The sequence below is a fragment of the Castanea sativa genome, chromosome 2 (assembly GCF_040712315.1).
Source record: "Castanea sativa cultivar Marrone di Chiusa Pesio chromosome 2, ASM4071231v1".
Lineage (NCBI taxonomy): Eukaryota > Viridiplantae > Streptophyta > Magnoliopsida > Fagales > Fagaceae > Castanea > Castanea sativa.
The window spans coordinates 24,446,211-24,459,166 of record NC_134014.1 but is presented as its reverse complement, the minus strand read 5'-3'; the positions used below and the strand labels follow the sequence as shown (position 1 = coordinate 24,459,166).

Here is a 12,956-nt window from a genome sequence, read left to right as displayed (position 1 = left end):
AAATCTAACCATTTGATTACATTTTTTTATTATATTTTTTTATGCTCATAAGATTTCAAGAAGATCAAAGAACAATTGCTATATTATCAAATAAATGTTAAAATTTTAAGTTTTTGTAATCTAAAATTTGTATAAAAAATAAACTTATTGATTGAATAGTAAATAACGTCTAATTTGAACAAAATTTGATATGCATGTTAAGAATATAAGGAACATAAAATTTAACGGTTAAATTTTCAAAATTCACAAAAAAAAAAATGTATGAAAAGTTTGAAGAGAAACTTTTTTTTGTTTTTTTTGAGAAAGGGTTTGGAGAAAAATTTTGTTCTAAAAACAATATAAACTTATCTATATATATAATAATAGGTAAAGCAGAGAGAAAATCCAATTAAATTTCAAATTGGAATGCAATTAGAGTCTAATTTTGCGTCATGTATTTCATCTAATCTAAATTTTAGAATTTTGTGCTAAATGCATTAATTTAGTATAAAAATTGAATTTTGAGTTTAATTTTGAGCTACGTGTTCCATCTAATCTAAATTTTTAAATTTTTATGCCACATTAGTTAATTTAGTGTAGAAAATGAGGAGTCCAATATAATAAACCATAAAAAAACATAATCATATAAATTAAAAAAAATTCAAATTTATAAGTCACACACACACACATATATATATATATATTAATAGGTAAAGTTTAGAGAAAATTGAATTATAATTTGAAATTATAATCCAATTTTGCACCATGTGTCTAAATTTATGTGGTAAATACACCATAATTATCCACTTAAGCTTGTGTCATGTGTCTACTTAAGTTTTTTAATTTTTGTGTCAAGTGAGTTAATAAGTGCAAAATATTAAGAATCTAATATTAATAAACTATAAAATTAAAAAAAAATCACATATACTCAATAAAAATTACCACATGTTTCTCAAAAAATAAATAAAAATCACTACATAACAAAAATCACTACATGTTCTATCTTATTAAAAATTAGAAAAAAAAAGATCATATGTAGTATTAAATTTAGGTAAGAATTTTAATATGTGACTAATTACAATTACTTAAAAAAAAATTTGACTAATTATCTATATTTTATGATAAAAATTGTATTTAATTTTAAATGTATTTATATGTATGCATGAATGCATGTGTTGCACGCTTTAAAAAAAATTAATTTGACTAATTATTTATATTTTTATAATAAAATTTTGTTTAATTGTAAATACATCCATGCATTTGCATGAAGTTACATGTTAGTATAAATATAACTCTATAAGCATGAATAATGATATTAATTTTGTCAATAGCTTATTAGTAACATCCAAATCCAATCCATATATTTAATGTATCAGTACATCCCACGTAAGGGTATTTTAGTAAAGAAGATTAAAAAAAAAAACAATATAGTGCAGTATTTATCCTTCTAAAGTTCGGCACCCCCCCCCCCCCCCCCTAAAAAAAGTTCGGCCCAGGCGTAGTTTTTTGATTTTATGTATCCCAAAAATTGAAACTAAATGTGAATTCAAATCCTATAAATACCCTCTCAAACCGTTTCAACTTCCTCACCTCCACAACCCTCAACTACTAAACTCCCTAAGCCACGTTTATAAAAAAAAAGAACTCCCTAAGCCACAATTACTATTCTTCTCTATTTTACACGCGCGTACAAAGTCACAGATAGACACTGATATATTAACCCAAAATGGCACACTACCTGCCCAGAAGCTCTCTTGTCCTCGCACAAATTCTCTCTATGTTCATTCCCATAGTGGTAGCTTCTCCTGATCCTGCTGCTATGACATACAATGTAGTTAGTTTAGGAGCCAAGGCAGATGGTACAACAGACTCAACTCAGGCTTTTGTTAGTGCATGGACAAAAGCTTGTGCCTCCACAAATCCTGCCGTGATTTATGTGCCAGTAGGGAGGTTCTATCTCAGGCAAGTGGTGTTTAATGGACCATGCAACAACAATGCTATCATTATGAGCATAGCTGGGACCCTTGTTGCCCCATCGGACTATAGGGTCCTTGGAAATACAGCAAACTGGCTTGTGTTTGAGCATGTTGATGGGGTTACCATATCAGGTGGAATTCTTGATGCCCAAGGCACTGCCCTGTGGGCTTGCAAAGCCTCTGGAAATTCTTGTCCTGCCGGAGCCACGGTATGTGATGAAATCATGACTTAATTGCCTTATTCTTTTTTTATTTTGGTGAATTTGACTGAGGTGTTTGTATCTTCAGAGTTAATCAATATGTTTATCATCCCCAGTCTTTTCTTTTAGCTTTTTTTTAGTTTATTCATTTTTTTAAAGTTAAACATTTTCTAGGTATAATTATTACTTTAATGGACTTTCGACAACTAAACAAATAATTTTTAACAAAAAAATACATCTAAATGCACACTAATATAACCAGTTTCCCATTAGATACTGTACTAATTGCCGTGCAATTACTTAAAAGGTATCAGTTTTTGGGAAGAAGATAAATGGTATTTGAGGGGGTCATGGACATTACCATTTATTTTGCTTACTGAGATAGAGCCAAAGAAAATAAAATTTTGAAATGCAATCACCATTTAGGTTGGATTCGTATATTATGGTAGTCTTAATTCCTCCAATTTATTCAAAAAAAAAATTAAAAAAAAAATCACTCCACTAAAAAAAAAATCACTCCATTTTCTAGGTAGTTAAATTGGGAGTGGGTGGGATTTACTAGTAGGAAGTGATGTGCTTTTCGTTTTGGTTTGGTTTGGTTTGGTTTAAACTATTAACTGATTTTGCTCTTGGTTTGGGAGGAGATTTTTATCAAATTAAACTAGCTACCTTTGACTAGTGCCATGACAAGCCGACTTCTAGGGAAATCGTAATGACGATACTTGGGAATAATCCCATGTTCTGGAGTATAATATTTAATTTTGTGCATCTATTATATAATGATGATAATCTAGCCCTTTAATGCCAATCTTATTACTGTTTAATTAAATCTTCGAGCCTTGTGAATTGTGATATCAGTAAACATGCTTAAAAGCTGATAAGAATGTCAAAGGTCAAACAACTTGCTTAGGCTTTTGTTGCTTGCATTGACGTCCATCCCATTAGGTCCTCATATTTAATTGAATAGCCTTATAGTCATATTCGTCGTTAATTTAGAGAAATATTCCATATATACTTTAACAATAATAATTGGAACCTTTTTTTGTGTGTATGCAAGTAGACACTGGAATTTTCCAACTCGAAGAACATTGTGGTTAGTGCATTAAGCTCTCTAAATAGCCAGATGTTCCACATTGTTGTCAATGGTTGCCAAAATGTAAAAATGCAAGGTATTAGGGTTACCGCTGATGGAAACAGCCCAAACACAGATGGAATTCACGTTCAGTTATCTTCAAGTGTCACAATTCTCGACTCCAAGATCAAGACTGGTGATGATTGCATCTCAATTGGCCCCGGTACCACTAACTTGTGGGTTGAGAATGTTGAATGTGGACCTGGGCATGGAATCAGGTAAATAATTTTTTTAATAATTTTTTTATCCACATTAAAATATTATGTTATTGTAACAATTATATTATAAGGATGCTAAATTGGTAATGGGTGTGATGGTTGGTATAGCATTGGGAGTTTAGGCAAGGACCAACAAGAGGCCGGTGTACAAAACGTGACAGTTAAAACAGTTACTTTTACTAATACTCAGAATGGAGTGAGGATTAAGTCTTGGGGAAGACCTAGCAATGGATTTGCTAGGAACATTCTTTTCCAACATGCTATTATGATGAATGTCCAAAATCCGATTGTGATTGATCAAAATTACTGCCCCGACAACAAAGGTTGCCCTGGCCAGGTATGATTTAAAAAATATAAAAGTATAGTGGCTCTAGGTTTAAACTTGGTATATATATATGTGTGTGTGTGTGTGTATTTCTCAAAAAAAAAAAAAAAATTTAAACTTGGATAAGGCTACCTATGAATAATCCTCAACATGTTCAACGAGATTACACAAGATACATTTATAAAATTTTAGCTGGCAACCCATGAATGTAACCTTTAAAACTACTCATACCCATTAGATAGATGGGGCCGTGATTATGGTAGACTGAAGTTTTACTCTACATTAGTTTCAGTCCCAAATTAAGCCCCCAAAACCTTCTCAATGTTTTGGACATATGCTTTATAATCCATTATCTCTTTTTCTTTTTCTTTTCTTAGTTGGAGCTTGCATAATTTAATACTAGCTTCTATCAATAAGTGGAAAATTAACATGTTCTTTTTTCTTTTTTCATTTTAACAGATTTCTGGTGTAAAAATTAATGATGTGACATATCAAGACATCCATGGAACATCAGCAACAGAGATTGCTATGAAATTTGATTGTAGTTCAGGAAATCCATGCTCTAATATAAGATTAGAGGATGTAAAACTCACTTATAACAATCAAGCAGCTCAAGCTTCATGTAGCCATGCTGCTGGAATATCTACTGGTTTTGTTCAGCCCACAAGTTGCCTGTAGGTGGAAAAGGGATACAAAATCCACATCTTAAAATTGATGAAGGATAGAAAAGGAATCTATCGTTCTTGTCCTTTCATTATTAGGACAAAATTTCTACCATTTATAGTGTGTATGTTAGTGTGATAGGTCATTGAGTAAGAAGTTTTTTGCTTGAGCCTGTGGTGGTGCTAGCCCATTGGGCTTTCTTGGAGCCTGGCCTTGCAATCAGAATATATAGTCCTAAATGTTTAAAGTTCAAACCCCTATATGGGTTCTATCTTGGATCTCAAAAATAAAAAAAAACCCCGATATGGGTGTTTGTATGATGAACTGTTGTAAGAGATATGGTTTTCTTTTTTCTTTTTTTTCGGGTATTTTATAAATGATTTGTGGTATTTCAAATTTGACATTGGGCCTCACTTTTTGGATTAATAGCTTTTTATTGTTTCCATTTCGCAATGACAAGTCACATAAAGCATATTCAGATAGATCATGAAAATAAGTTAATTAAGGAAGCAAAAACAGGAAAAAATAATAAAAGAGACTCAAAAGCATAAAAGGGTCACTTCAAAATGGCTATAGTAAATGATTAAATTAACCCAAAGCCTAATAGTTGGATACTTGGGAGATTCTTCATAAGGTTGCTCAATCAATCTCCAAACACTAACAGCGGATCAAATGCAGTTTGCCAACCTCTGGGCCAAAGAAATAAATCACAGAAATATCATAGAGATGGAACATACTATCATGCATAAAGATATTAGTAAACATGTTGTTTTATTAGTTCAAAGTATGGAAATAAGAACCTAAATATATTGTATATAAATAATATGCAAAAAGATAGAATCTCATATACATGGAAACTCGAAAGATTTTAGCTGGGTTGCCACTAGTCCACCGCCTCAACCTAATTATTAAGCCCTATATATATCTCTTCAAGTTTAATTAGAATATAATATATCGCAGTGTATGAATATCGGCTAAATGTTTTTTTTTTTTTCCTACTAGTTCTTTGATTTATTGTACTTCATTTATATTTCCCATTTGAAATTACGTGTGTGGGTCAACTCAGTTGATGATAAATCGGAGTCCATACTGCAAAAGAATGTTAAAAGAATTTGTTGAATGATTAAATTTGATTTTTTTTTATTTATACTATTGTTTAAGGAGCTTCCTCTATTTGGATCGAATTTTTTTTTGTTCTAAAATACCGCTATACCTGGGCAAATTTGGAGGATAATCTAGTAAAATTACATTTCTAACTTTATATATATATATATATATATATATATATATATATATATATATATATATATATATATATAAAAGATAGAATTTTTACTTTGGCATAATATAAGTGTATATGTGTGTGAAACTCCCTTCTAGAGACTTGAATCCCGGCCCTTGCCCCACATCCAACAAGCATTTATACTTGTAGAGTAACTACTGCACCAAGGGTGCGCGGGGATTAACTTCTAAACAACCCATTACAGAATAACCTCACATCCACTAATTCACTACTAAAACCTAAACAATAGAGTTAGACATATAAAATTAGTAATTTAAAAATATGGTACATGTTTTTCATACAAAACATAGACAAATGCCATTAATTCATCTACTTGGGATATTAATTTCAAACTTATATATATATATATATATATATATATATATTTGTTACATATTTATACCAAAATGTGGAATTTGATATGTTTTGGTTGTTTAATTCTTTACATTAGTGTTTTCAAAAAAAAAAAAAAAAAAACTTTACATTAGTTGCTCCTTTCCATGGTTGCTGGTGAAATAATTAGCTTGAATTTGTTGGAAAAATACATGTTTGTATCGCACATAAAACATACGCAGCGGAAAATAAACAAATCTACTTCATTCACAATTGATAACATGCATTATGTAAATTTCAGAATTCAAAAACAAGAAAGCGTACCTTGAAACTATGAATTTCAAAACAAAAATTAGAAGCACTTGGGAACACTTTTAATCTTCACTCCAATTTCACTAATGCCCAAGAAGTGTGGTCTCTCAATTAGTTCAAGGGAGAATAAGAGTGTATCTTTCACTCACATACACACCATTTCACAATAGTGTCACACATACAATAATATTATGTATGTTTCTCCCTTGGTATCTAACTGATTATCTAATTGAGTTGGTCTTTTGGGTCTTTTCCAATTGGATTTTAGTATGTGGCCTGGAGTGAGACCAAAAGGGACCAATAAGACACTAGCTCCAATGGGTCTTGGGCTTTTCTGTCAACTCTTGACAAGTCCAAAGTTACCATTAACTATATTTAATACCGCTACATAAATATAATTGCACTCTAGGCCCTATTTATAAATTATATCCCAAGACTTTATTATACATGTAATTCCTTTATAAAATATTCGTAATAATATAAAGTCATGAATGTAGACTGCCACTTTGTAAATTACTACATTTTAATTCTTTGAATACCCGGTTTAATCCTTTAATATTATTCATCATATATTTATAAAATCCAATTTCATAAATATATATTTTAGTAATTCCTTACTAACGTGGTTAGGCCTAACACTCTGAATAACCAAACTCATTAAATTTATCTCAGGAGAATATTTTATATTTTCGTTAAGAGACTATCTGACTATGAATTTCATCTTGAATATATATTTCATTAACACTAAATGTGGCTGCCCAATATACTAAGGTTTTGATCATTGACTTTAGATCTCACTCCTGATATATCAAAGCAATTTATATCTCATGATCAGATCCATTATTCTTTCAGGATTAAGAGTTTATGTAAATATAAGTTGTGAGATTTACTATTTATTTGACAGTCGTTAAAAGAATAATAAATCTCACAGCGGTCCAGTTCAATATTTCTTAACTCTTAAAACATATCAACATACCAACTAGAAATCTCTATTTCCATGATTAAGACAAATTATCTTAATTGATGTGTCATAATATTCGCAGATGAAATGCCCAATTTCATCACCGACTACAAACTAAAATTCTGAGTTTACAAAGAACTTGTGATCTATATCTTCTGTGACTAAATCACATAGATCACATACTATGCATCTCATGGACTATATGATAATGTCCCAATATTCATGTTACCATTATTTTTAGATAATAATAAAATAATTTTATTAATCACAACATTAAATTATACATAATGTCATACATAGTAACATACAATAGAATTTATTGCACACATCCTAACAATCTCTCATTTGCCCTAAATACTATTGTGTACTAATCTAACTCCCATTTCCTCCAAATATGACTCAAAAGTCCTTTGGGGTAAGGCTTTGGTAAAGGGATCCGCTAGATTCTTTGCACTATCAATCTTTGCTACTATCAATCTTTGCTACTATTACATCTCTACGAGCAACAATATCTCAAATGATGTGGTCCTTTCTTTCTATGCGCTTTCCTTTCTTGTGATTCCTTGGATCCTTAGATTGTGCAACCGCTCCACTATTGTCGCAGAATAATGTAATAGGAACTTGCTCAATTCTCACAACACCAAGATCAAAAAGGAATTTCTTGAGTCAAACAGTTTCCTTTGCCGCTTTACAAGCAGCAACATATTCAGCTTCCATGGTGGAGTCGGCAATACAAGATTGCTTAACACTCCTTAAATTTATGGCTCCACCTCCCAAGGTGAAAACACAACCTAAAGTGGACTTTCTAAAATCAAGATCTGGCTGAAAATCTGAATTTGTATAACCAATGGGAATCAAATCCTCACTATGGTAAACAAGCATATAAACTACAAAAAAAGAGTCTGCTAGCGAGGATAAAATGCCCTTGCAAAAATTCAAATATCGTCGCAAAAGCTTATTAGCGAGGGTATATGACCCTCGAAGGCCGTCGTATTTGCTCTTGTTGCTAAAAGAGATTTTGCGACCATACCTTCGCAGATAGATAATTTACGAGGGCAATCCATCGTCGTTACTAAACAAATCCGCCCTCACAAATATATTATCAAACGACGAGAAAAGTCGACGACTTATTTTTAGCGAGGGGAAACAGTCGTCGTTAACAACTATTTATGAGGACTTTTATACCCTCGCAATTAGTTATTTGTACAACAAAAAAACTATACAATTGCGGCGGGCCAAAAATGCCACTATAGGTCTTCAATTATATTAAAATGTTAGTCCTTCAGCGGCAGTTTTTGCCCGCTGCTATAGGTGATTTTTTTTTTCCTCCTGGGTTCTAAACCCACATATCTATTACAAATAACCTGTAATAATTTTAGCTCCACTAAGACAATACCACAAATGTAACTAGATAACACCACAAATGTCTCCAAACTAACATTATATTAACATAAAAATATAATATCAAATATATAACATTGTCTATAACCATTATCAAAGTTCCAAAGTATTTAAACAAATCCTTCAACACTTCCAAAAAATGCAGTAGTTTAAATGTGGTAATTGTCACGTCTCCAATATCATCAACGAGCATTTGAAACCTTCAACCATAAAGCAAGTCAAAATTATACCCTTTGGCAAAACCACATAGTCCAAATAAACCACCTGTAAACAAATGAAATTGTAATTAAAAAGAAAGAAAGAAAAAAAAAATCATTGTAGTGCTTTGAAATCATAGATTGAAAAGTATAATTGTTACCATTCAAGCATTTTCTCAATGGTGATAGCTTGACCAAGTTGAGAGTATCAAACATGGAAGTAAAACCAAGTTGAGAGAATATCAAACATGGAAGTAAAAGTGGAAAGACCAACTACATTACACAAATAGTGGGAACAATGAGTTATGGTGCTCAAATTTGTTGATAGGTAAATCTAAGTTGCAGAGTAAGTTAGTAATAAGTGAGTATCAGCATGACATATTCAACAACAACAACAACAACAGCAACAAGAAGCTTTAGTTTCAAAATTTTGAGGTCCATCAGTATCACCCCATTCAAAAGTTTCCTTCCACTAGCAGGCAAAATGTTGACATACTTGGAAGCCATAAGGAATTCCAAAAAGTACATTGTGAAGACCTTTGCTAGTCTAGCCTAGTCACGAAATATAGAATATTGTAAATGAACAACTTGAACACACAGAACAATTATTTTTATAATAACACAACCAAAGACTCAAACTAAGAAAATACAAAGGAAGAGATAGATTGCATTAGAACATAACGAAAAGGTAAAGAACACATTCAACACCTTGCCACTTATCCCCACAAGGGTCTCCTCCAACAAGAAGCCAACCAAGAAGTGGAGGGTACTCAGGAGCAACATATAACCCCACAGATCGTCAAGTACACAAAAACAAGCCCAAAGGCATAAAAGGGTCTTTCCCTTCAACAACTTATAGCTCTTTTTCATAGCAGAAAACCCGTAAATGGGTTCCAACATAGAAACCACGCTAGCCAAGTGCCATAGTGTAATGATATAGACATGAACAAAAAGAAAAAGTACGAACTGACCATAACAAAATGCCGCCCAAACACAAAAATTAAATATAAATTAAAAGATATCTGGGTCAATCAACATTTCTCTTTATAACCACCACAGCATAAATATAAATGATAAAATAAAAATAAAATACAATACCTAGTACATGTTTATAAGGAATATACATATCTAAATCAAAATTGACATAGATTGGAGTCTAGAATGACATACTTGTATTCAGCACGAACACACAGCTTGCAATTAGTTCCAACTCGGTTTGATTTCCTTTGAATTATTAGTTTGGGCGATTTCCCAAATGAATTGCATTTTGTGGACCAAAGCTGATGTGCATAGAGCTGCAATCCACCTATGCCTACACAAAATCCAAGTATTTGCATTTGCATGGTTCTCATCTAAATATAAGTTTATACACTTTTATAGAGAAAACCCAATATAAACCAATCTCCAAACTCATAAGAATAACAGCACAAAACCCAATAATCATTTAGCGTCTCTAAGAGTAACCCATAACTTAGAATTCAATATAAATATATATATATATATTTATTTATTTATTTATTGGGAATCAAAGATGAGTTTTTTTTTTTCTTTTCCTCTCTCGTTCCTTAGTTTTCTAAGCAACCAGACAGTGATTCTTCGTATGAAAAGATAAAACTTTAGAAAATTTTACCTGAGATATTACACCACAAAATCCAAACCCAAATTTCACAAAAAAGTAAAAACTGAAAATTAAATAAATAACCTGAATGTTAAGTATCCAAATCCAAACCCAAAATTTCACAATAATCAAAACAAAAAATCAAATAAATAACTTACCAAGCAAAATCGGAATGGCCATTAGTATGAACACCAATTTATTAGAAACTAAGAAAAGGTAGAAAAGGAAATTTGCTCAAGAAAGAATTGGAATAGAAGGTCTTTACAACTTAAAAGCATTACAAGCACTAGATGTTTTGAAGTTTGACCACTTAGTATTAGTTTCTGCAAGCATGATAGGCTTATGAAGTCATAGCTTAAAGTTACACAAGTGAGATTACCTCTATGTACAAAGCAATTGCAGCCCTGTCAGAACCCCTTGGCTCATTCAGATTGGTAATAGCCTCTAATATAAGCTTATCCAACCTGCAACCATGCAAATGAGGTTCCAATAGAAGAAATAAATAATAGTGTTAAGAAAAATAGGATAACCTGGCTCCCATTACAAGTTTTTTATGGCCTATGACACCTAGAGACCCCACCTCATCTTTGGAGGATCCCCCCCCCCCCCCCCCAAATGTGGACATTAGGTTTGTAAGTTATAAAACCACCATCTTTTAGCTGTTATATATTGTAAATTTGATCATGACTGATGTGCCATTTGCCAAATATTGAAGCCACAAAAATAGCCTAAAGAGATTTATCAACCAAGAGGCATGTCTTCACTTTGAGTAAGTTTTCCAAGCATGGTACAATATGTAAAAATTAGATGGGGTGAGTCAAGCAATTTTAGCACATAGTTTATAAAAGACTCTCACTGAATGAAGTGAAATGAAAAAAGAAAAAGAAAAAGCCTATTAGAAAAAATGAGCTGCTTTTTCCCTGTGGTACAACCATTAGAAACCTAAATAAATATTTATAAAAGATGATACTTTAGAATTTAAAAAGGAATTAACAATGGCATTCCAGTGACTTCTTTCAGCTTTAAAATTAAATTTACATTGCAATTCAATAATATAATGAATGGCCAAAATTTTTGTGTAAACTAAAATGTAGGAGTAGAGGAAAAGTTAGAGTTTTCCTTAATCATTAAAGTTTATTCATATTTTAATACCATACTAGAACAACAACAAAATCCCAACTAAGAGATCTTGCAAGCTATTGTGATTATTCTTTCATGGAACAGATGTACTCTCCAATTATTCATTCCCACTAACTGGAAGTATTATTCAAATACAATATTCCACCACCACTTGGCTACACTTTAGTAAGACCTCATGCCATAAACATACGGATTGCATAATTTTTAATTATCTGATAAGCTCTTTCCCATAATTTCTTAAAACAAAAGTAATACTAGAATTTAATAGATTCTTCAAAATTATAGCAACATAATAAGTTTCTAAATGGATTAACTACTGTATGAAATCTAGATCACATAAGTTAAGAATGAAAACTACTTAGAGTACATGTTATCACTAGAAGTATCTACGTTTTATAGATGACAAAATCACAAGAGATGTAACCTTGCAAATGGTTCCTTTGAATTAGCAGTCTGCAATGTTCCTCTTGAAAGCACAAGAGGCTTAACATCAACAATTTCTGCATCACTCTGAGGTTCTCAATTGTATATAATAATAAAAAAAATTCATTAAAAAAATAAATAAATTATCTACATATTACACCACAAAATCCAAACCCAAATTTCACAAAAATCAAAACTGAAAATTAAATAAATAACCTCAATGTTAAGTATCCAAATCCAAACCCAAAATTTCACAATAATCAAAACAAAAAATCAAATAAATAACTTACCAAGCAAAATCGGAATGGGTATGGGTATGGTGAGGAAAAATGAATGGGTATGGGGGTGGTAAGGGGAGAGAGTGAGAAAGGATCTTGTGGTGAGGGAGAGAGAGCTGATGGTTATGGGTCGACGGTAGAGAGAGCCGATGGGTATGGCAGGAGAGGAGTCGATGGCTGGGATCGGCCTCATTGGCGTCGTCGATGTGCTCGGCTCGGCTTGGCACATCGGCGCTAGGCTAGGCTCTGCTAGTATACGCTAGCAGGGTTGTGTGTGTGTGTGTGTGAGAGGCCGTGTGAGAGATGGAGAGAAAATGAGAGTGTTGTGGAGTGGGAAATGAAATTTGTGTGGTGGGAAATGAAAAATTTTAATTGGGCAAGTAAAAAGTAAAAAATTTTAGCTGAAATGTGAGTAAAAAGTTTGTGTGAGAAATGAAACTTTTGTGCTGGAAATGAAAGATGTGTTTTGCCGGGCAAGGACTGTTAAAAGTGCTTCAGTGAAGGCTCTTTTTCTCTTT

General features: G+C 32.1%; 1 protein-coding gene and 1 long non-coding RNA gene across 3 annotated transcripts; one reads left to right on the top strand and one right to left on the bottom strand.

Moving 5' to 3' along the window:
• The first annotated feature begins 1,580 nt into the window (after positions 1-1,580).
• Positions 1,581-4,875, top strand: LOC142623885 (polygalacturonase-like). The gene is made up of 4 exons (XM_075797367.1): positions 1,581-2,164; positions 3,216-3,505; positions 3,614-3,842; positions 4,290-4,875. The coding sequence occupies exons 1-4, from the start codon at positions 1,706-1,708 to the stop codon at positions 4,506-4,508; spliced, it is 1,197 nt and encodes a 398-aa protein (XP_075653482.1). The 5' UTR covers positions 1,581-1,705; the 3' UTR covers positions 4,509-4,875.
• A 4,065-nt stretch (positions 4,876-8,940) lies between these two features.
• On the bottom strand, positions 8,941-12,625 carry LOC142623663 (uncharacterized). 2 transcript variants are annotated; one of them, XR_012842178.1, is made up of 5 exons: positions 12,451-12,625; positions 10,977-11,061; positions 10,150-10,291; positions 9,141-9,252; positions 8,941-9,046 (listed from the first exon to the last, which is right to left on the bottom strand). It is a non-coding gene; the product is annotated as an uncharacterized LOC142623663 (long non-coding RNA). The 2 variants fall into 2 exon arrangements; XR_012842179.1 differs by lacking the exon at positions 12,451-12,625 and adding an exon at positions 12,162-12,233.
• Positions 12,626-12,956: the final 331 nt, after the last annotated feature.